This window comes from Mycteria americana, unplaced genomic scaffold, assembly GCF_035582795.1.
Source record: "Mycteria americana isolate JAX WOST 10 ecotype Jacksonville Zoo and Gardens unplaced genomic scaffold, USCA_MyAme_1.0 Scaffold_111, whole genome shotgun sequence".
NCBI lineage: Eukaryota > Metazoa > Chordata > Aves > Ciconiiformes > Ciconiidae > Mycteria > Mycteria americana.
The window spans coordinates 159,300-184,105 of NW_027445451.1; the positions used below are offsets into that span (position 1 = coordinate 159,300).

Sequence of the window (24,806 nt, forward strand, 5' to 3'; positions counted from 1 at the left end):
GTGTCAGGGCTTGCACTGAAGGCAGCATTGACCCAGAAGCCACATCACTTTGCTGTGGTCCTTCAGTCCCTGTGCCCATTACGTGTCCTTGAGACAACCTTCCCCACCCCGTGTGTCAGCCCTTACCCCTAAATTCACCCCCAGGCAAGGCTCCTCAGCCAGGGCTGAGCTGGAGGGCTGAGGTCCAGTTGTGACCACAGGAAGGAAAAGAGCTCTCCTGGGTCCTCTGAAGGGCTGGGAGCCTCTGTGAACCCCAGCAGAAAAGACAGCATGCAGTGGAGAACTTGGGAAACTGTAGGCCATCCCCATGCCCTTGGAGGCCCTCAAGAAGAGTCCCTTAGTCCAAATATCCAGCCTGGCTTATTGCTGCATGATCAGCCAGGAGAAACTGCCCCAGGAACCTCATTCCAGATCCCATCTCCTTGTACCAGCCCCAGCACCCATCCAGGCAGAGCTCTCCCCCTTGTCACTCTGGTGGTTCCAGGGACCCAAGAGAAACCTCGGGGTGGGGGATATGTTTGGTGGGCAGTGGCAATCCAGTGCTCTCAGCAACTCCTCTGCAGCCAGCACAGCTCTCCATGGTCAGAACAGGACTTGCTGCTGCTCATGGGCTCAGGGGTCTCTTGGGTGCTGCAGCCACTGGCACTGCCTGCTGGCTGCTCCCAGACTGAGGGCTGAGCTTTGGAGCCCTGCAACACAGCTCCTGCTGGGCTTTGAGCTGCTGGTCACAACGCTCTGGCCCTGGTTACTTGGTAAGTTCTCAGTCCACCTCACTTTCCACTTATCTAACCTATACTTCATCAGCGCATCCAGGAGGATGCTAGAGGAGACAGGCTGACAGCTCCTCCTTCTTGCCCCTCTTGGAGATAGGATTGACATTGGCTTCCTTCCAGTCCTCAGGAATCTCTCCCAGTAACCATGACCTTTAAAAGAGAATGGAGAGTGGCCTCGCAGTGACATCGGCCGGCTCCCTCAGCACTCGTGGGTGCATCCCCTCGGTTCCCATAGGCTCAGGTATGTTCACTTTGTTTAAATGTTCCCTACCCTGAGACTCCTGCACCAAGGCTAAGTCTCCCTTACTCCACATTTCTCCCAGGTCTCAGGGCCCTGGGATGCCTGAAGGCCGGTCCTAGCAGGAACGACTGAGGTGAGGAAGACATTGACTCTCTGGGGCTCTTCCATATGCTGGACCATATACCATGTACGTTTTCCTTAGTCTTCCTTTTGCTCTTTATGTAGGTGTAGAAACTGTTTTTGTTCTCCTTCAGGACGCTAGCCAGATTCAGCTCGAGTTGGGCTTTGGCTTTCCTAAGCCCATCTCTGCCCCTCTCTTCTTGGGAAGTTATCGTCCATGTCCTCCAGAGCTTTCTAGATGAGTTGTGCTGTGCTATCTTGCCCCTCAGGCATCTACCAAGGTGGTTAAATTGCAAGAGCAGGAAGACCAGGGTGTGAGAACATGAGGCTTCTTCCAGTGGCCTGAAGAAGGGCTCATCTCCTTCTTCCTGATCAAGCAGTCAACAACAGACACCCACTGAAAGGTCACCCAGGTTGGTCTGCCTGCTAATCCTCACCCACCAGCTCTCAACAGGCTCCTCATCTATCCCAAGGCAGAGCTCCAGGCTTTCCCACTGCAATTCCATTTAACTATGCTTTCCTCTTATTATTTATTAGCCGTCATGTCCTTTCATTCCTATTGCTGTGACCTTGTTAGAGGCACCACAAGCCAGGTGAGCCATCTGCACACACACATTAACCTCTGACACAGTGGACCTTCACTCCAAGTGGACCTCGAGAAACTCTGGGGTTTGACCAACAGAAACCTCAAGAAGTTTTCCAAAGGGAAGAGATCTTCTCCTTCTGATCTTCTGAAGTTTTGCATCAGGGGGCAGAACCACCCTGTTGTACTGCTTTTTGGCTAGGGTGGAATTACTTTTAATCCTAGTAGCCCATATGGTGCCATGGTTTGGATTTGTGACCACAACAGTGCTGATAACACAGCGATGCTTTAGTTACTGCTGAACGGTGCTTGCACAGCATCAAGGCCTTTTCTGCTTCCCATGCTGCTCCACCAGCAAGTAGGCTGGGGGGGCACAAGAAGTTGGGAGGGGACAGAGCTGACCCCAACTGACCAAAGGGATATTCCATACCATAGGATGTCATGAGTGAGTGAGCGGCTGTGTGGGACTGAGCTGTCTGCCAGGGTTAAACCACACCACCCGTCCATCAAGGCAGGCTCAGACATGACTGGCTGAGGAGCAACCTCAAGGAGAAGGGTTTGGGTATTACTAGGAATGCCATAGCAGGCAGTGGTGCTACACAGGAATATGGCCATGAGCACACTGGGCTGCACTGGGAGGAGTGTGGCCACCTAGGCAAGGGGAGGTATTGTCCATCTTGACTCAACACTGCTGTGGCCACATCTGGAGTAGTGTGCCCCAGTGTGGGGCTCCCCATTCTGGAGGAAGGGGGAGGACCTCTTACGTGGCCAGAGAAAGTCTGCCAAGAGATGCTTAGGGGTCGTGTGTGGAGAGGCTGCGAGACCTGGGCTTCTTTAGCCTGGTGAAGTGGAGGCTGAGGGAGGAATAGTGGTAGCTCGGGGATAGCTTGATAATTGGTTTCAGAGATGAAGGCACTTTTTTTGGTAGTGGGAAAGAGCATGAGAAATGTAAACCATCAGAAGCTGCAGCTTTGGAGGTCCAGAGTGCACCTCAGGATAAAGAACTGTCATCCTGAAGGTAGTGCTGTGGTGCAAAACGTCACCCAGAGGGAGTCTGGATCAGCCCATGGCTTTGTGTTTCAAGGAACAGTTGGCGAGGATGGAGAGACAGCAGCACAGGTAGGGACATACTGGGGTGAGAAGAAGGTGGGGAAGCACGTTGGGTGTCTGCAGCCTGCAGGGAAACAGGCAGAGGCATGGGACAGTGTAGGAAGGCGTGTGGTGCAGATGGCCAAGGGAGCTGGCAAGGCTGAAAGGCCCTGACAGAACCGAGGTCTTTGTCCCCTTGGCTATGGCTGATGTCCCTGCCACAAAGGCCTAAGAGGAGACACATCGTCCTCATGGTAATGGGGTCTCATTGCCTCCTCGCACCCACCCCAGGGAGCCTGGGAGGTGTCGTACCATTGTCCTTCACTTGGCATTGCACTCGCCACATCCCAAGGAAGAGCCCTGAGTCACACCGGAGGGACTGGATCTCCCTTCCCAGGGGATGGGGGTCAGGGCAGTGGCCATCCTCCTTCATCCAACAAGCCAAGGGTTTTCTCAGCATCAGCATTGCCTGCACTTTGCCTTTGCCTGCCTGTCATCATGGCCTCCAATTACCTGCTCTAACGAGTCCCTTGGGAGGCTTTGTCAGTAATGGCCCTCAGCAGGGCCCATTAATGCTTCAAGGTACTTTGGGCTTTGCTTCTGACTTTGACTTCTTGAGAGGTTTCTTCAGTCTCCTCTGAGTACCTCATGTTCATGGACTCAGCACCAAACACACCATGGGGCTCATTAAAATACAGAAAGCCCTAATGAGCCATTTCTCTTCCCATAACTTTCTTCACGTCCTCAAGACTTGTACAACTAATTGGAGAGGTTTCAGTTATGATGAAGATTCACTTAATGATGAAGATTTCAAAGAAGATTTCATAAAGGTGGATTTTTTTTTAAAGGGTATTTTCTATCCTGTTTCAGTTTACAGAAGAAGTGATAGCAGCATTCTACAATGGATATTGATCCAGAGGGTGTTCTGAAGGCATCTGGACAGGCAGGAGAAGCTGTCCCTTGAGGTCTGACACTGTATGGACAACCTTGCTCCTCACATCCCCATTCCCACCATTTCCCTCATCGGCCACCTGGGACTTGCATCACTTTTCCTCACATCAGAGTTGTCCACTGAGGGCTGCAGCTGGATGGTACAGCTCCTTTGCACCAGCTCCCGCCTGCTTTCCATAGAGAACTGGCTGCACACAGGCACAGAAAGCTTTCTCTTCATTGCCAACAAACAAAAATTAAACATGATATAATTTAATAAACTTTAAAACTGTCTCCTCAGCTGTATGCCAAGTCTAATGTGGCCCACCTTTCACAAGGGATTTCCGTACAAGAACAGTTTGAGACAGAGACATAAGAAAGGATAGATATAAACACAATTAAGGTCTTCAATAAAGCGCTAATTAGACTTCTGAAAGATGGGGCAAGTTTCTAATTCCCTCAAGCTCAGAGCAGAAACCAGACAGTTGAGAGGCATCTGAAGTACCAAAGAGCAAGCGGAGGAGGAAACCTGAGAGCAATGGGAAGGGCATACGTCCACATAGCCTACGGAAAAGATGTCCATAGGCATGGCCATTGAAATCAGGAGAGGTGGAAACACCTGATCAATAGTTCTTCTCCTGCTATTAGCACACTCCCAGGAAATTCCTATTCTGTCATGGTAGGAAAACATTGCCATTTCTTGAAAGTACTCATATGATTCTGTTGATGAAAATGTGCTTGTATATTTTTTTAAATGTTAAAAAAAAGAATTGTTCACCTTTCCCGGCAGCCATCAGTTCTCGGACCATAAAGAGGCAGTGCCACTTTTAGGGGCCCCAGTGTCCCTGAGGTGCTGGCCTGGCATTGGCGTCTATCAGAGAGGACCCGTGGCAGAGCAGAGCACCTTGCAAGCTGCAGGTGGAGGCTGGGCAGGGCTTCCCGGGGCATCTCCACTGGCACCAGGTGTCTGTGTCCCTGTACCTGAAGGCATTTGTGTCCTACATCCATTCCCAGTTCTGGACAACACTTTCCTTTTCAAAAAAAAGGAAATCCCTTCTCAAAGACTGAAAACAAGCTGAAAAGAGTGCTGACACATTGCTTTGCTTTGGCTCTTTCTCTTCAGTTCTCCTTACTTTCATTTCCATTGACGTTAACTGACATCTGACAGGCATTACAACAAGATCATTTTGAGTCTTGCACAGAGCCGCTTGCCCCCAAACCCTTCCCTGCCCAGGACTCCTCAGTCTTTGCCCAGAGCAAGTCACACTGAGGTGTCGACCTCTCTTCACTGCTTGAGATGTTGGTTTAGATCGTCACTTACACCAGGAGCATTCAGGCCCCATAAACATCTGCTCTGCTCCAGTTAGAAACAGGGCCCAACATCATCATAGGATTACAAGAGAACTAAGGTTGGAAGGGACCTGAGGAAGTCTGCAGTGCAACCTGTCAGAACCAGGGTCAGACCAAGCTGTTCAAGGCTTGACTCACTCCGAGTTGGAAAACCCCCAAGGACAGAGACTGCACAACCTCTCTGGGTGACCTGTTCCAGCATTTGCCTGAGCTCATGGGGAAAAAATTTTGCTTATGCCCTGGCTAAACCTCTCATCGTCACCTTCCTCCCATTCTCTTTTGTCCTCCCACCATGCGCCATGGTGAAGAGCCTGGCTCTGTATTCTCCATGACCCCCTCACAGGTACTGGCAGGCTGGGGTGAGGCCCCCGCGACCTTCCCTTCTCTGGGCTGGACAAGCCCCGCTCCCTCAGCCTCTCCTGACAGGCAAAGTGCTCAAGAACCTGGCTGTCCTGAGGGCCCTTTGATAACACACTCCAGCTTGCCAGTATCTTTCCTGAAATGGGGATCTAGATTCTGGAGTATTCCAGAGAAACCCTTTCCTCAACATTCTTGCCATGCTCCTGGTCATACAGCCCAGGACCCTGCTGGCCTCCCTTGCTTCCAGGGCACACGGCTGCCTCCTGTCCAGCTCCCTGCCCACCAAGAACTTTCCCACAGGGCTGCTCCCAGCCAGGCAGCCCCCAGCCTGTGCCATCACCACGGTGATTCCCCTGCAGGGGCAGAAACTGCCATTTGTCCTTCTGGGGTTTCATGAGGTCCCTGCCAATACGTGCTCTCCTCCTTCTTGAACCCCTTCATTGAGCAGAGAGGCCTGGGAGACCTTTTCAGTAAAGACTCAGGCACAGAGGCATTGCGTGCCTCAGCCCCAGCCTCAGTGTCTGCTGTTATTAAATCACCCTCTCCATTCAGCAGCAGCCCTGCATTTCCCTTGTTCAGCCTTGGTCTCTAACACAGCCATTAAGGATCTTCTTTTTGCTCCTGATTTTCTTGCTGTCACCAACTCCAGGTGAGATTTGCCTTTCCCAAACTCATACCTGCACAGCAAAAGCAATGTACATAAATTCCTTGTCTGTACCTGTCCTTGCTGTCATCCCCTTGGCAGCTGCTTCATGGCCCCTGTCTGAGCCCTGTCCTGGGACGTCCCAGCCCCGCGGCCCCACACATGATCCCACAGCCCCACTGTGCAGGCACAGGACAGGACAGGGTGCATTCAGGGTGGGGAATGATCCCTCTGACATGATGCCCACAGCAGTCCTTGGGGCTTTGTCACCCCATGGCCTTCCTCTTAGGCAGCCTCTCCAAGCTCCTGGAGAGGCCATGTCAGCTGTGGGGCTTCACAGACAGCCATGCTCCAGGGCCTGCCAGGGTCTGGGCCAGGAGGGAGACCGGGCAGGGCCGGGCATTCCTCTGATACAGGCACTGAGCCCAGCAGGAGGATGGAGATGACCTCAGAGGAAAACTCGCCCGTCAACCTGGGCTGAGCAGCCAGTACTGGAAATGGCTGGTGAGAGAGGCTGGGGGTGACGACTGCCCTGCGTCACCTTCCTGGTCTGTCTATGCCACCAAGGGCACAGACCAGTGCCCTCTCGCCTGTGCTTTCATGTCCTGGATCCATTCCATGAGCCCAGGCTCTATACCACAAACCCAATGGAGGGTGTCCTCAATCTGCATGGGCACACAGCTCAGCTAACTTTGGCATTTTCTGGGCACTTTCCAGCCCAGCCCAGCCCCTCCTCGGATCTCCCCATCTCCCCTGCCCTCTCCCCAGCACAGCACAGCACAGCACAGCAGCCCAGGCTGGGCTGGCCCCATGGCAGTGCCCACCGCAGGGTGCTACAGAGCTCTGAGCACCCACAGCACAGCCCCAGCCCCTCTGAAGGGCACAGCAGCTCTTGGGGGGCAGAGGAGGGTCAGCCTCCCCATACGCCACAGGGCTGGAGCATGAGGAGACAGAGGACAGTGTCTCCCTGTGTCCCCTGCTCTTTTCTCCAGGAGGTCCTTACTGGCCACTGTTGGCAGCCCGTCTGTGCCAAGTCCTCTCCACAGCAGAAGACTCCTGGCCCTGGGACTCCTCTGGCTGCTCCTGCTGCCCCAGTGACAGAGCAGCCTGTCCCAAGCTGCTGCATGCAGAAATAAGCTTCTCTGTGTCATCAGTTTCCCCCTGGAACTGGAGAGTTTTGCCTTTGCTCTTCTGCAGGGATCATCCATGCCTCTAGAGAGCCTTTCCCCAGGGGACTGTGTCTGTGCTGGCCTGATCGCATGCTTCTGCCCCCTTCCCATGCTCCCTGCAGGGCCCCAAGCTGGTGGTGCTGCTCTGCAGAGCCAGCAGGCTGTGGTGCATGAGAGCCATGGGGAGACAGTCCCAGGAAGATCCCTGCTGATCATCACCATCTCCAGGGGCAGCGGCACCCACAAGTGAAAGCTCAGTCCAGGTCTCCTTCCGTACTTCATCACCCCAAGCCCTCCTCCCCTCAGCCCATGGAGAACCCAAGCACAGCAGCATGGCCTCATGGGGGCAATTTCTTCATTCTGTTCCTGATCTGAACTCTGGAAGAAGAGCACAACCTGCAGACACCGGCACTGAGAAAACCCCTTTTATTACAGAGATTTGACATGGGAGGCCAGCTGTGCCACCGCGCCAGACACATGTGCAAAGACCTCTGGTTCAGACAGAGTGGGTTCATGCCTCTGGAGAAGTGGAAGGAACACAGAGAGTTACAGAGAAGCAGAATTATCACAGAGACATTCCCAAAGCACAGGAGGTTCCCCACATACATTGGAAATCACTTGTGAATAAACATGGGCAGCTTATTGCTTCTGAAAGACTACGAGATGAATCACCTTCTTCAGTGCATCTTTGAGATCCTGGTTCCTCATGCTGTAGATGAAGGGGTTCACTGCTGGAGGAACCACTGAGTAAAGAACAGCAACCAGCAGATCCAGGGATGGAGAGGAGATGAAGGGGGGCTTCAGGTAGGCAAATGTGCCAGTGCTGATAAAGAGGGAGACCACAGCCAGGTGAGGGAGGCACGTGGAAAAGGCTTTGTGCCGTCCCTGCTCAGAGGGGATCCTCAGCACGGCCCTGAAGATCTGCACATAGGACAGCATGATGAAAATAAAACATCCCAACACTAAACAGGCACTAACCACAATAAGCCCAGCTTCCCTGAGGTAGGAGTGTGAGCAGGAGAGCTTGAGGATCTGGGGGATTTCACAGAAGAACTGGTCCAGGGCATTGCCTTGGCAGAGGGGTATGGAAAATGTATTGGCAGTGTGAAGGAGAGAATTGAGAAACCCACTGCCCCAGGCAGCTGCTGCCATGTGGACACGAGCTCTGCTGCCCAGGAGGGTCCCGTAGTGCAGGGGTTTGCAGATGGCAACGTAGCGGTCATAGGCCATGACAGTGAGAAGACAACACTCTGCTACTATCAATAAGGTAAACAGAAAGAGCTGGGCAGCACATCCCAAGTAGGAGATGGTCCTGGTGTCCCAGAGGGCATTGGCCATTGCTTTGGGGAAAGTGGTAGAGATGGAGCCAAGGTCAATGAGGGAGAGGTTGAGGAGGAAGAAGTACATGGGGGTGTGGAGGCAGTGGTCGCAGACTATGACTGTGATGATGAGGCCGTTGCCCAGGAGGGCAGCCAGGTAGATGCCCAGGAAGAGCCAGAAGTGCAAGAGCTGCAGCTCCCGTGTGTCTGCAAATGCCAGGAGGAGGAACTGGGTGGTGGAGCTGCTGTTGGACATCTGCTGCCTCTGGGTGTGGGGTTCTGTCCTTAGAGGAAGAGTCAATGAAGAGTTAGGGGAGACTTCTCTGAGGAAAATCAAAGCCTTTCTTCTAGACCTGCACCCTTATACACCCTTCCCCCCACACAATTACTTCTCTAGGAGACCTTTTTTAGCTCTGTGCCTGGAGCTCTGGGTGGTGCTGGTGAGCGTTCCCTGAGGAGAAGGGCCTCTGCCCACTGGCTGCTGAGGAGTCAGCCCTGCTCTGCAGCAGGGAGTTCATGGGACCAGTGTGGGCAGGGGCCAGACCTGGTGTTCAGCTTTGTCAGATGAAACTGCTCCTAATGCAGAAGGGCCTGTAAGCACCTGCACTACAAGTGCTAAGGAACCAGGATGGCAGAAGGCACCTTGAGAGGTTTTAGGTGCAGAGTGAGGGAGCTGGTCTGTCCCTCCGTCTTGTTCTGAGCTGCCCTGGGCTTGCACCTTCATGAGATGGAGGGCAATGAGACTCTTACCTTAACCTGAAAAAAAACCAGACACTGCTGAGAGCAGAGGGATCCACCACCCCATAGAGACCATAAAATGTCTCACCCTTTCTCAAGGTCTCAGCACCCCACTTCTAGCCAAGGACACACAGGGCTCATTTCACCAACCCAGCAGCATTTCCTCGGTTGTAGTATCTCTGCACTTCTCCATGGGGCTTTCAGACAAAACAGAGGTGCTCTGCACAGGTCTGCATCCTGGAGGGCAGCTCACAGCTTGGAGGGACACCCCAGGGAGATAGCCAATTGTCCTCCTAGTGCTGGCATCTCAGAAAGAGAAAATGGAGTCGTTCCCCAGCCCCACAGGCTGCTTTGCCCACAGCCCCACAGGTGAGAGGGAAGCTGGGACATCTGTTCCCATGGACACACCGGCATGAAGGGACCCACAAGATCAGTGTGGGACTCTGCAGCTGAAACTCCCATCCCCAGAGAGTCTGACAGCAAGAACAAGAGAAATTTAAAAGAGAGAAGTGGAGAAACCAGGCAAAGTCCAGTGAGGGTCTGGCCAAGAGAGGCCAGGGGAGAGGCAGCCGGGCACTCAGGGCAGCGTTACCCGTCCCCAGCTGTGCACAACACCTCCCAGACTGTGACAATGCCGGACAGTTGCCCTCAGCCCCATTGCTGGTCAGTGGGAAATGGGCCCGTGGCAGGAGGGATGGATGCCCTTCGCCTCTTCTGCTGGTCTGCTGGACACAGAGGTGCCTCCCAGCCTAGACCCCATGGCCATGAGGGCTGAGGGCTGTGCTGGGTGGGAGAGGAGAGATGAAGGGGGTTGCTCGGGGAAGGCATCTGCAGTGCAGGGCTGGCCGGGAGGTGCCCATATCTCCCCTGCCACAGGGTTTCCATAAGCAGTTCCCTCCCTTCCTGCCCATCTCTGCTGCCTGCAGCTGTCCCAGCTGGGAGCTGTTTCTCTGGCCCCATGTCTCTTCCCTGCCAGTGCTCACAGAGCCCAGCCCAGCCCCTGTGTGCCCGGCTCTGCCCTGCAGCCACGCTGTGTGTGCAGGGGCTACAGAAGAGGTCATACAAACCCTGAGGAACCTGGAAAGGTGCTGCTGGTGCTACCTGTAGGCTGGCAGGGGATGAAGGCACTTGCTGAGGCTCCTAGTACACCTCAGGGTGACAGTTTACAAGTCTCCTCCCCTTCTCTAAGCTGCATGGCTGTGTTTCCATCCAACCCAGGTGAGCCAGAGCAAAGTGGAAGCACCGATTCAGGAAAGCACAGACTCAAGCAGGAAACCCCTGCCATGACCATACTCATGAAAAGTCCCCTCAGAAATGCTCTGGGCATGATCTGGAGCTGTGTGCAGCCCTGACCCACGCAGCAGAAGGACCCTGCCCTGCCGGGGGTCCCTCCTTCCAGCCACAGCTTCTCCCCACAGCGCTGTGGGGAGCTCCCTGGGCAGGCTGAGTGCTGACCCTGGCAGGCGGCTGAATCCCTGCCCCAGCACGCAGCACCCTGGGGTGCAGGGACCCTGCTCTGAAGGACAGCCCTGGGCACCCCTGCCTGCACACCCGGCATCACACCCCTGCGGTCCTTCCTGGAAGAAGGCAGCCATCATGTCTTGCACCTATGACAGAGCGGAAGAAAAGCCACATAAGGTTGCTCTTCTCCTCCATAGAAGAGAAGTTGTGAGAGCTCTCCTGAAAGATCCCAGAGGCTATGGGATGTGCCAGCTTTTGGAGATCTCTCCAGGAACTGCAGGTGCGTTGCCCTGCAGCCACAGACTTACCGTGTCGAGGGCTGTGAAGATTTCTCCCCCGGTGAGCTGTCAGATCCCTCCCAGCCCAGGCTGCCTTTAACCTCTCTCTGCCTCACTGCTCTCCCCTCGCTGCCTGCAGGCAGTGCCCTCAGCCCTGCTGCCCTTTGCAGAGGAGCTGCTCCTGGGCAGAGCTGTCTCTCTGCAGCGCTGCCCGCTTGCCAGGAGCTCCCTCCATGCCAGGAGCCCAGCCCAGCTCAGCAGCAGAGGACCAGCCCAAGGCAGCACTTTCTCTGCTTCCCCCTCCCCTCCACTCCCGGCTCCCTCGAGGTGTCCCGGGGTCTCCAGGGCTGACAGCTCCTGAAAGGCAGCAGGGTCACTCCTGGGGAGCACAGCTGGAAGCAGACTGAAGTCATCACTGACTGTCCCTCTCTAAACACTAGACGGGCTGAGTCCTGCAGCGGGAATTGCTCTGCCAGGGAGTGCGGATCTGCAGGAGGTGTCAAAGTTCCCCTCTGGAAACCCCTGTTCCTGTCCCATTGTCAGGCAGGGCACGTAGGCAGTGACAGGCAGGGCATCCTTTCCACCTGTGCAGGGCAGGGATTGAGTCCAGGTAGGCATCTCAGATCTCCTCAGTATTCCTGGAGGCTGGAGGGGGATAGGGCTTCTCCAGTACACCCCACAGACCCACAGGAGGTGGGATTCCTCTTGCCTCAGCTCAGCTGCACAAAATCCCTGTGAGCTCCTTATCTAAGCTGCCATGTCAATAGTGGAGACAGAGGCCAGGAGTGACCTTGTCCAATGCAAACACCTGGTGGCATTTGAGGTGCCAGAGGTGGTTCAGGACATGTGCAGGAGACTGCAAGCTCTAGTGGAGCAATTCTGAGAGACAGGGCAGCATTTGGGCACCTTGTCTTGGAGGCTGGTGGGGAATCCCTTTGGCCAACTGAAATGATAGAAGATGATCACACTTAGGACAGCCAAACCTGTACCTGCTGAGGATGTTTAGGGCAACCCATAGAGGTATTCACCCGATGAAATGAAGTCATGTGCCACAGGGGGAGCTCAGTCTGCCTGTCTCTTCTCCATCAGTTGTATTTCCTGCATCTCCACTAAGCGGAACCGAAGGTTTACCATGGACATCCCTACATTGCCTACCCTGTTGCAGGGCAGCTGCTCAACCTAATGGCCAAATGCAGGCCTGTAGGGCTCCCTCAGGTGCCAACGCTGCCCAGCACAACTGGAGGGTGCAGCTGGCTGGGCAGTGCAGGACCTACAGCACAGCTATCCCCATTCAGGGCTGGTCCATAACAGACACCACAGGGCATCTCAGGTACATTTGGCGCGTGTGAGCAAGAGACTGAATGCCACCACTGCAGTGAGACAAGGTCTGTCCCATGTCTGTCCAGTAGCCGCAGGCAGTGCATCAATACGAGGCACGTCACAGCAGGGTCTCCGCTCGTGTGCCAACGCTTCCAAATGCTGCTGATTCTTCTTACCCCCATCCTTTATTCACCCCCTTGATGATGCAACCCAGGAACAGGTGAATGATTTTCACAGTGTGCCCGGACAACAGGATGTCCATAGCAAAGGACGTTTTCAGCAGCAACTTGTCCTTCCTGGAGGTCAGCTTCACCTCTACCACAGGCCCTCCAGGCTGCAGAGACACAACAGACAGGAAAGTCCTCTCCTGCCAGGACTGCACAGTCCAAACATGGTTCTCTCTGGCACTGGGGAGCACAGGGTGTGCGCTCTTCATGGGCACATCATTTCATCCTTACATTGCCATCTGCCATCCACTCCAGCATGCCTCTGCTCTCAAGGATGGGCTTTGCTTGCACAGGATCTTGGGCACAAGATCTGTCATAAGGCTGAGGCTGGCCCTGGTGGCACCAAGCTGAGGTGCTGCAGCCCAAATGTGCACCAATGGCCTCAGCCTGGAGCACAGACAGGAGGGGCTGGAGCCCCGTCTGCTGTCACAGAGCTGTGACATTGATATAATACCTGCTGAGGTGTGGTGGGACAGGTCAGGAACCTTGAGGTGCTGCAATGGATGGATAGAGGCTCCTCAGAAAAGACAGGTGGGGAAGATCAGGAGGGGGAGGCCCTCAGTGTGAGGGAGCTGCCTGGGTGTATGGAGGTCCTCTATGGGATGGGCAGCAGATTGGGTGAGCTCTTGTGGGGGAGGGTCACAGGAGAGACCAGGTAGGGAGACATGCTGGTGGGAAATCCTTACCTGGAGTCAGGTGAGGAAGAGGACAAAGTCTTATGGAAGCAATTTGAGGAAGGCCAGTTCAATGACCCCACACCACCCTTGGGGACTTTAATCGCCCTGACCTCATGGGAAGGGGAAACTGCAGGGTGCAAACCGTCCCAGAGGTTTCTGCAGGTTCCTGGGGCCAGCTTCTTAGCACAGCTGCCATGTGTGCCCACATAGGTGATGCTCACCTGGATCTGGTAATTTCTGTAATGGTGCCCTCCCACCAAAGGGTGGGGTATCACCAACCCCAGGGTCAAGCTGGCTGTGACTTTGTGGATCTGAAACCTGAAATCCTCCAAAAACGGAGGTCACAGAGAGTCTCTTTGTTTCCTAAAGCATCATTCAGGCTGGAAGGGACCTTGGGATGTATCTCGACCAACCTCCTGCTCCAAGCAGGGTCATACCAGATTGCTCAGGGCTTTACCCAAACGTTTTGTGGTCACTTTCTGGGATAGAGCATGTCTCGTCCCACTCGGTGTGTAGCGAGATGGGTGAATCTTTTTCATTCCCCAGGGATTTGTACCGACAAAGGCCGATCTCTGCTTGGCAGAGCCGCAGGCCGGTAGAGTCACGACAATGACTCAGAGGAACAGTTAGACTAACAACTTTATTAACTAGCAAACTACAAACTTAACGAACTAGCAAGCTCATCGAACGAACAGAGGCAATTTGGCAATGGAGCTATTTTCCGGGCAACCCGTCACAATTCATCCAAAACTCATATGCCCAGCTATGTATATAATGGAGGAGTAGAGGAAAAGAGAAGTGAGAAAAGGAAAAGAGAAGAGAGGAGGATAAAGAAAAGGAAAGATATCACCACCCTTGGATCCCGCGATGATGATGACAGACGTGGCAATCCTCCGGTGATGGGCGCGCGCGCTGTTCCCTGGGGAAGGAGTCTCTTTATACTCTAATCCCTGCCTCAGGTCACACCCCTGGAGGATCTATGTTGCTCTGGTCCACAAAGGGTTGCAGGCGCTGGGGGGAGGGGGGTGGTTTGCGAGGAGTTTCATTCCAAGTTTCGGGTGATTGTAGGCCCATTCCTTAGATAAAACTCTGTGTGACCTCTGGCCATAGATGGTAACTGCACATCCTCCAACGCACTCTTCTCATCCCGTGCTAGCCGACTTGCTGCACCTTATCTCGATACAATGTTTGAGACAGTACCTCCTTCAGTGTCTTACAAGACAATACCTCTTTTAGTCTCTCCTCCGAAAAGCTCTCCCCATCCCATGCTAGCCCACTTGCCGTCGCCATGCAAATCGCGCCTCATCTCTCCACAATGTTTGAGACATTAACTCTTTCAGTCTCTCACACATACTCCCCACAGGGCCCTGAGCTGGCGGTGCTGCTCTGCAGAGCGAGGGGGCTGTGGTGCCCTGGGGCCATGGGGTGACCCTGCAGTGGCCATGCTGGGAAGGGTGAGAAGCAGACCCAGCCAGACAGGGATCGCTGCTGCTGAGCCTCTTTCCACCTCCCACTTCCCAGCTGGCCTATGACCAAGGAAGGTGCTTAGGAGGATCATGAGATGTTTCCGTATGACATCTCCTCAGCCACCTCCAGTGTCTCCTAAAGAGCCTGTACATCACAGTACCCAAAGCTGTGCTACCTGTCCCACCACGTCACCACAGTGGTTCCCTCAGAAGCTCTGTCATGGACTAAGGGGCTCCCGACCCTCCTGGCTGTGTCCCAGGCTGAGGGCATTGGTGCACATTTGGGTTGCAGCAGCTCAGCAAAGACTTCTCATGGAGAAAACTGGAACCAAGCACCCAGGACCCCACATATGCAAAGGCTTTGCTTCAGAGCAAAGACATGCTGGGAAGGATGGCAGGTGGCAACGTAAGGATGAAATGAGATGCTCGTGAAGACAACAATCCCTGCAGTCCCCAAGGCCAGAGGAAAACAGGCCTGGTCCATGCCAGCCTTGCAAGAGAGCAGTTTGCTGCCTGAGGGGACTCTGCAGCACCTTGTGCCAATCTCCAGGAACACAAGGGACCCCTGAGAAAGTCCCTGGGTGAGGTAAGGCTGCAATCCGGCCAGACTGTGGACATCAGTGGTGTGGGGTTTTCTTCATACGGTCACGGGTAGAGGTGGGTAGAGGACAAAGGAGAAGAGAACTGACAGGGGTTGAGAGTATAGGGACATGAGTGGAGACCCTGGTGTGATGTGCCTCCCAATCTTGCAGCAGCCCTGGGTGTAGACGAGATGGACCTTGCCTCCTTGCCGGGCTGTTGGCATTCCGGTGCTGGCAAAAAGGCACCGGACCCCTTTGGGAGGCCCTGGTTTGTCTGCCCAGCCCCCACTCCAGTGGGACATGGCTTTCCTGGAGGTCCTGTGCCATATTTGCCAGCCACATGCAGTTGTGCTGGGCACCCCAGGCACCTGGCATGGCACCAGAGGCCTTTCTTATGCCCTTAGAAAGAGCCTTGAAATGATATCGGTGCCTGCAATGCAGGGATGTGCCCGTGCCTGAGTTTTGTAGTAAGCTGAGCTCTAGTGAGTGCAGTGGAGGGAGCCCAGAGAGAGCCCTGACCCTCCTTCTGCTGCACTCCTCCTTTTGGCCAGCTGGAAGGCCAGCAGCTGCCATGGACATGTGAGTCTAAGAGACGTTCAGATGCCCTAACCATTGGGTGTAACCTGAGGTGACCAAGGGACCCTCCCTCCCAGCCCCCCAGCTCATGCTCAGGCAGGTGGGGGTGTCCCATGGATGCTCCATCAGCGCTTGCAGACACAGCCACAAGTCCTGGACCACCCCTGGCACCTCAGATGCCACCAGGTGTTTGTGTGTGAGCAGCTGACTGCCACCCTCCATCCCCATGGATCACCGAGGGAGCTCAGGGCAGGGGCTGCTCTGCAGGCACCTATTTTGTGCACGCTGAGCTGAAGCAAGAGGAATCTCAGCTCCTGTGGGGTGCATGGGGAAGAGCTGAACCCCACTGCAGTCTCTGGGCTACTCACCAGAGAGGAAATACCTGATGGACTCAGCTGAACCCCTGCCCTGCACGGTGGGGAAATGATCCCTGCCTGTCACTGCCACGGTGTCCTGCCTGGCAAGGGGACAGGGATAGGGGTCAAGGGAGACAAATATTGAAACTCTCTGTAGACCCCCACGGTGTCTTAGGGCAAATCCCACTTCTAAACTCTGTCTCTGCAGTGTTCAGAGAGGGACAGTCAGTGATTGCTTCAGTTAGTGTCTGCCTACGCTCCCCAGGAGAGACCCTGCTGCCCTTCATGAGACGTCAGCCCTTGGAGCCCCAGGGACACGTGGAGAGAGCCCAGAGGGGGCAGAGAAAGTGCTGCCTTGGGCTGGTCCTCTGCTGCTGAGCTGGGCTGGGCTCCTGGCATGGAGTTTGCTCCTGGCAAGCGGGCAGCGCTGCAGAGAGACAGCTCTGCCCAGGAGCAGCTCCTCTGCAAAGGGCAGCAGGGCTGAGGGCACTGCCTGCAGGCAGCGAGGGGAGAGCAGTGAGGCAGAGAGAGGTTAAAGGCAGCCTGGGCTTGGAGGATGCTGAGAGCTCACTGGGGGAGAAATCTTCACAGCCGTTGACAGTGTAAGTCTTTGGCTACAGGGCAAAGCAGCTGTGGTTCCAGAAGGGATCTCCTAAAGCTGGCACATCCCACAGCCCATGGGATCTGTAAGTACAATTCTCTCACTTTCTCTAGTGCAGAGGATAAGGACGTCTTCTGGAGCAGGGCTTCCTTGCTGCACCGTCAGAGGGACAGGGCATGATGTGTTTCTGGGTGCAGTGCAATGCAGAGGCTTCCTGGAGCAGTCTCCTAAAGCAGGCATAGCCCATGTCTAAGAAGATCTGCCAGGAAGGCTCTCGAGGCTCCTTCGGTGTTGAGGAGGACGTGCTTCAGAGCAGGGCTTCCGTGCCGCACCGTCAGAGGGACGGGGCATGACCTCTGCCTTCTCCCAGGAACAACCGCAGGGGTGTGAAGCCGGGTGTGCAGGCTGGGGTGCCCAGGGCTGTCCTTCCGAGCAGGGTCCCTGTGCCCCTGGGTGCTGTGTGCCAGGGCAGGGAGTCTGCTGCCTGCCAGGGTCAGCACTCAGCCTGCCCGGGGAGCTCCCCAGGGCTCTGCAGGGAGAGGCTGTGGGTGGAAGGAGCCACCCCCGTCAGGGCAGGGTCCTTCTGCTGTCCAAAGGGTGCTGCATGGGTCAGGGCTGCTCACAGCTCCACATCACCCCCAGGACATTTCCCAGGGGACTTTTCAAGAAGCGTGTCAAGGCAGGGGCTACCTTGTCTAAAGGTGTTTCCAGTTTCCTGCTGTGCTGGTGGTGGTGGTGAGGAATGGTGATGGTTCTTTCAGTTTTGGACGAATGACCGAGACTCCTACAGCGTTACAGTGAGTTATCAATAGGTTCTCAGGGAACCTGATAAAGTCCCTTCACCCATTCCTTTGCCTACAGAAAGCACCAATGTCACCTTTATGGTGTCTTCAGGATTCATCTGAGGTGCTCCTTAGGACTTGCCAACACACAGATGGCCCTGGCCAGTGCCCTGCTGCCAGGAGGAGTCTGCAACGCAGAGCTGAAGCACCCAGTGCGTGGGATGGGCTCTGTGAGCACTGGCAGGGAGGAGACATGGGGACAGAGAAACGGCTCCTGGCAGGGACAGCTCCAGGCAGCAGAGACAAGGGCAGGGACTGAGAGGAAGGTGCTGACAGCAAAGGCTGAGGGGGATCTGGGCACCTCCCTGCCAGCCCTTCAGTGAGCATGCCTTTTCCCCAGTCAAGGCCCCCTGGGCTCTTCTCCCACCCAGCAGAGCCTCTGCCCTCAAGGTCAGGGCTTCCAGGGCAGGAGTTGCCTCCTCTGCAGCAGAGGAGACTCTCCCAAGTGCCTGTCTGTCCGTCCTGGCCCTGCTTCCCTTGGCACAAGCACTGAGGCATTTCTCTTGGTTTCCCCACCCCTCCCTGGTGCTGCTGCTCTTGTTTTCAGGCTCTCTGGGAAAGGGGGTTTCAGCTGCAGCTCAGCAGCTGATCCTGCAGGTCCTGCCATGCTCATGTTTCCGTGGGTGCAAGGCGGCTCTGTGGGGCACTGGGCAAAGCAGTCCATGGCATGGGGATAAGGCTGACTGTCCGTTAAGGACACCCCATTTTTAGGGCATCCAGAAGAGCACAGCTCTTCCCTGGGGAGGGGAGGGTGGAGATCATCTGCCCTTTCAGGCTGGATTCAGCTGTTCCCAGCAGAATCCAATTTCCTTTCAGGGGAACATCTGAGTGTGATCACCATCCAGACCAAAGAGGTGAGAGCCAAGGACAGCTGGGAGCAAGAGTGATGGACAGACCAGCTCTCCTCCATCTGCACTAAGGGTCTGTCCTTCTGCCTCTCAGGACCCTCAGTATAGCACTTGTGGTGTAGCAGAAATGCCAAGGATTTCTGCCTTCAGAAAACACTCCCCAGATGTGAGAGGGGCAACAGGAGCAAAATAAACAAAGCAAACCACCTGCACCTTGCTTCTGCAGTTGGGTGAATTGGGAAGGACAATGCTGAAAAGCTCTTTGAAACCATGAGTAAATTGACCCTGAGATCACTCCTGGTTCCTGTTTAGCTGTGGCTGCACAGCAGGACTGATTCCTCCACAGAAGAGTCCCCTGCTCCCCACTACACCCCAACCCAGCACAGACCAGAGCTCAAGCCAGGGAGCTGCACGAAGGCCTTCCTGGAAAGAGAGAGGCCACGAGGGCTGTTTCTCTGAGACATGGAATAGGTTTCACTCAGAGAAGTCTCTGCTCACTTGTCACTGCCTTTTCCTCCTTGACCAGGCCCTTTGCACAAACTAAGCAGATGTCCAACACCAGCTCCACTACCCAGTTCCTCCTCCTGGCGTTCATGGACACACGGAAGGAGCTGCAGCTCTTGCACTTCCGGCTCTTCCTGGGCATCTACCTGGCTGCCCTCCTGGGCAATGGCCTCATTATCACCGCCGTAGCCTGCGACCACCGCCTCCACACCCCCATGTACTTCTTCCTCCTCAACCTCTCCCTCCTCGACCTGGGCTCCATCTCCACCACTGTCCCCAAATCCATGGCCAATTCCCTGTGGGACACCAGGGACATCTCCTATGCAGGATGTGCTGTACAACTCTTTTTCTTCCTCTTCTTCATCACAGCCGGGTTTTATTTGCTCACCATCATGGCCTATGACCGCTACGTTGCCATCTGCAAACCCCTGCACTATGGGACCCTGCTGGGCAGCAGAGCTTGTCTCAATATGGCAGCAGCTGCCTGGGGCAGTGGGTTTCTCACTGCTGTGCTGCACACGGCCAATACATTTTCCATACCCCTCTGCCATGGCAATGCCCTGGAACAGTTCTTCTGTGAAATCCCCCAGATCCTCAAGCTCTCCTGCTCACGTTCCTACCTCAGGGAAGTTGGGCTTCTTGTCGTTAGTGGTTTTCTTTATTTGGCATGTTTGTTTTTCATTGTGCTGTCCTATGTGCAGATCTTCAGGGCTGTGCTGAGGATCCCCTCTGAGCAGGGACGGCACAAAGCCTTTTCCACGTGCCTCCCTCACCTGGCCGTGGTCTCCCTGTTTATCAGCACTGGCACATTTGCCTACCTGAAGCCCCCTTCTGTCTCCTCTCCATCCCTGGATCTGGTGGTGGCTGTTCTGTATTCGGTGGTGCCTCCAGCAGTGAACCCCCTCATCTACAGCATGAGGAACAAGGACCTCAAGGATGCTCTATGGAATCTGTTTCAATACATCCTACTTTAGCATCAATAAGATGCCCATCATCTTCATAGCACTCCCCGGGTATCTCAGGAAATGCCAAAACTTTGTGTTTTCTTTTGTTTTCTTTTTTTCTTTCTTTCGTTAGTTCTTCTTTTGTTTATACCTGTAAAGATATAATTTCCCTTTAAATAATACTATATCTGCCCTCCTACTGTTTTTTTTTTTTTTGTCCCAAAGCTCAATAAAAGTACAATAAAGAAAACGGTAGAAAATTATTTGCCTCAGCTCCCATCACTTGTATCTTGTGTGGGCATGGACAACAGCAGGACTGGGTCTTTTCCATGCTGGTGAGTCCTCTCTTCCCCCCTGTGCTGCTGTGTCCTTGCATTTGTGTAAGCCCTAAGGTCTCATGTAACTTGTGACAGTCCTGTTGCCTCCACAGTGGCATGCCTGTGGCTGCAGGAGGAGCAGGCCATGTGAACCACTGTGTCAGAGCTGGCTTCCCTGCCAGCACCACCGTCACCAAAGGGGCTCCTCAGGACAGGGCCAGACGACCGGGTGCCTCTTCCAAAGCTGGTGTCAGGAATACACCCAAGGAGCTGCTCCCAAAAAAGGCCTCTTGCTCTTCTGGGGTTTCCGACAGATTCAGGGGGACAAGCTAAGAGTCCCAGTGTGATATATTAGGGACTGAGGGTTGGATGGAGAGCTCCCTTCTTGGTTGCACATGGCCGAGAAGACAGCAACTGGTCTTTGACTTATCTGCCTGGCACTGTCACACCTCTGGTGGGGATGATGGCAGATGCTGGCCTGGAGAGAAATCAGGAACTGCCAGGAGGCGTCAGGGAAACCCCAGGGACAGCGTATGAGTCTGGGTGGGCAGTGAGTGGCTCCTCATAAAATGTGTAATGTCATAAGGTAGGTTCTTCCAGAGGAGAAGGTGAACCTGAGGAGCCCATGGGCTACTGAGGACTCTGCAATGCCAGGAGAGGCTGTGAGGAGCCAGCAGGCAAAGGGACATGAGAGTGGAGAGTGGTTCAGGACACCGTGACGGATGCACCCACTCTGAATTAGTGAACAGTACTTTGGTTCAAGCATCACCGACAAGTGGCCCTGACTGAAATCAGTCCTGCTGTGCAAACTGTGAGAGCTGTGCTAGGCCATATCTTCTCAGCCACTAAGGAGTCTCGGCCACGTCTTATCAGGAGCCAAGAGTACCAGCCCAAGCTGGGAGCAGACAGAACTAAAACTGCTACAGCTGCCCTCCTGCACAGACAGCAAAGGAGGGTTTGACTACGAGTCCATCCCTGTGTGCTATAAATATTTGTAGCCTCCCCGAGCCCATTGAGCTCTCCTGTACGGCAAGAGGTTGCATGGCGATGATCTGCCCTTTGAGCAGGGACACTTCTCAAGGGTACTCCTCAAGGCTGAGAGACCCCTTACCTGGTACCTGATATCTATAACGAGGCAGGTGATATTTTACATTAGGCCTAAAAATATTTTGTATACTACCAAAATTTATTTATGTATCCAGCTATTGATTAACTATTAGAATCATAGTAAGTATCAGAGTGTTTGAGTAATGTCTAACTCATTCTCTAAATCATCATCTAATCATCATGTAAATTATCATCTACATTATCATTTCAATCATTGTCAAATCATTGTCAAATCATTGTAAAATCACTCTTTAATTACCATTCAATTATTGCTAAATCACCATTTGATTATACTTTAATTTTCATTCAATCATCAATTCATTGTTATTTGATCATCGTTTAATCATTAATAAAATCTTTTAGTAAACCCCACAACAATGACTTCTCTTAATAATTCACCTGCGACAAAAATTGGTGTAGTCTGCAGGGTGGCGGACTCAGTCCTCAAATACTTACGGAAGCACGAAGGTAACCCTTCACCGAAATTTGTGGATGATTGGGTGCATGAAAAGCGGGATAACTGGAATAGGATGGAGACACAATTAAACCTTGCGCAGCAGGGAAAAGAAAAGATGGTAAAGAGAAGGGAATAATATGCGAAAAGTTGATAACGTGTTTGGGAGCTGCGTATCAGTGTAAGGAATGTAAAGATCAGGAAATGAGAGTGTTACAAGGTGAGGGTGAACAAAGAAAGCGACCAGAAATGCTGTTATCTCTGCAGATAGGTCAATTGTAGAAACAACTGGGGGAGGAAAAAGAAAAACGCAGGAAGGTAGAGGATAAACCCGAATTCATGATATTTCAGGCCCCCCAACACAGCAGATCCTCTAAAAATTCGTAAGCTAATTTTGTCCCCCGAGAAGATTGGGATGGAGATATTTGGGAGAACCCCAACCAAGAACTTAGGGATGAGAGTGAATGAGATGAATCAGAATTTAAGGTAGCCCCTATTATTAAAACTGAGGTATCTGCTGGACCTCAAGGGGGCAACCAGAGAAATAGCACAAGGACCATTCCGTGGGACCCCCTTCAATTGGCCAATCTGCATGAAAAATATGGGCAGAAGCCTGGCGAGAGCGATACTGAATATCTGTGGTGTGCCTCCTTAACCAGAGGAGAGCATATGATGTTAGAGCAAGGCAAAGCGGATGGCTTTGGGGGACCAGGAGTGTTCTTGAACGAGGGAGCAGCCCCTAACTCTGAGCCACACTCCATTACACGCTGAGTAGCTTATTGGGCAGGGGCACAGAGCCTTGGGATAGAGGGGAGCCACTGCTATGCCAATACGATCATGAAGCGAGCTTTCTACTGCCGTTACAAAAGCAGCCTGCCTGCAGGCTGTGAACGACAGGGGTGCACATGGTAATTACCCTCTCTCTGCCCGTGTAGACCCCCCAGCCATGAGACCCCTGCTAAGGGGAGCCCCTGCTGCCTGACAATCGTACCTCATTGCAAAGAGGGATGAAATAAGACAAAACATACAATATCACGCTCAGGAGGGTCAGGGCAGCCAAGCCCAGCTTTGACCCATCCCGACCTGGGCAGACTTAATGCACAGCACTGTAGATCATCGTCGAGAAATGGGGAGGGATTAATCAACACCAGCAGAACAATCCCAAGCTGATGCAGACAGCAGAGTACGTACGTAATTATCCGGCAACTAAGACGAACTCCCCAGAACCCCAGACACTTGCCCCGATCTCATAAACCCCCTGATGGAAGCTCATCAATGGGATAACACAGACGGCTCTCTTATCTATGTCCCAATGGGCTGTCAAAGATTACTAGTAACATTCTCAATATACACGGGAGATAAAAGTTTAATAAATTCAATTTTGGATTCCCAAAGAACTTCCATTAACCCCGGCCAAGAAAGGGTTAAATGACAGGATTTACAGGCCAAAGTGAAACGTTCCCCATAGCTAAAGTAAACTGGTGATTGCCAGGGGAGAAAAAGATATCAAGGCACCAGTTAGCAGTAGTTTCAGGGAAGGAAAATGGTTTGGGCTTTGAGGTATGACAAGGACGAGTTTGGAAAGGACTGGACAGTGGTGTTTGGTCTTGTGGCTGCCGGGAGTGTCCTTGGTTAGCGGAGTGAAAATGAGCAGCTCCCCATGGGTGTCAGTGAACTGGCAGAGTTCACTGCTGTGAGCTGCCCCCACGCTGCCTGACTCAACAATAACCCATGTCCCTCACTCTCCTCTCTCTGCCGCTGCTGGGATGGGTATTGTGGAGGTCACAGCTGACCTAGAAAAAAGACACCTTATCTCCCAAACGCACTCCCCATATAATTCCCCAGTGTGACCAGTTATAAAACAGATGGGAGATGGTGCCTAACTACAGACTACAGAAAGTCAAATGCAAACACCGCTCCTCCTACAGCCGCTGTCCCGCACATGGCTACATTAACTGCCACCTTCCAAGCTGCCACTCACCCCCAGATGGTGGTAGGAGATGTAAAAGATATGTTCTTTATGGTGCCGCTGCAGGAGGAGGAGAACAGAAAACTTGCTTCTACCTGGGATGGGATAGAATTTACTTTTAATTGTAAAGTACAAATAAACTGCTACACAATCTACTTGATCTCCTTCTATGACAAGGGGACGCACTTACTGGATGAGGGAAAGGCTGTGCATGTTGTCTACCTAGCCTTTAGTAAAGCCTTTGACAATGTTTCCCACAGCATTCTCCTGCAGAAACTGGCTGCTCGTGGCTTGGACAAGCATAAGCTTCTGTCGGTAAACAACCTGGCGGGATGGCCGGGCCCAAAGAGTGGTGGTGACTGGAGTTAAATCCAGTTGTCGGCCGGTCACAAGTGGTGTTCCCCAGGGCTCAGTACTGGGGCCAGTTCTCTTTAATAACTTTATCAACGATCTGGATGAGGGCATTGAATGCACCCTCAGTAAGTTTGCAGACAACACCAAGTTGTGCGGGAGCGTTGATCTGCCTGAGGGCAGGAAGGCTCTGCAGAGGGATCTGGACAGGCTGGGTCGATGGGCTGAGGTCAATTGTATGAGGTTCAACATGGCTCAGTGCTGTGTCCTGCTCTCCCTATGGGACATGACTGCAGTCGTTCATATGAACACTTCTATAAACTGCCATGAACATACTGAGTGGGAAAAGGTTCTTTTGGCCTTTATTTGGGGGGCAGCTGTCATTTCACTTGGCCAAAGGAATTTCCTACCAGGCTCATGTATGATCCCTGAGATGTTGCCCTGTCTCTATGAACTTCTCCATTAGAGCTTGCAGTTGCCTGCAGGTATCTTGGACCACCACTGGCAACGCCAATGTCACCAGGTATTTGCATCTGAACACCGCACTGCTGCCCTCCATCTGCATTAATTAGCAAGGGAGCTGAGAGAAGGAGCTCCCATGCAGGTGCCTAT

The 24,806-nt window shown here is 53.5% G+C and overlaps 2 protein-coding genes across 2 annotated transcripts; one reads left to right on the forward strand and one right to left on the reverse strand.

Annotated features, from left to right (window-relative positions):
- Positions 1–7,897: 7,897 nt before the first annotated feature.
- LOC142403128 (olfactory receptor 14J1-like) lies at positions 7,898–8,488 on the reverse strand. The gene has a single exon (XM_075489293.1). It carries the CDS (start codon positions 8,486–8,488, stop codon positions 7,898–7,900), a length of 591 nt encoding a protein of 196 aa, XP_075345408.1.
- A 10,779-nt stretch (positions 8,489–19,267) lies between these two features.
- On the forward strand, positions 19,268–20,026 carry LOC142403129 (olfactory receptor 14J1-like). Its single transcript, XM_075489294.1, has one exon. It carries the CDS (start codon positions 19,268–19,270, stop codon positions 20,024–20,026), a length of 759 nt encoding a protein of 252 aa, XP_075345409.1.
- The last annotated feature ends 4,780 nt before the right edge of the window (positions 20,027–24,806 follow it).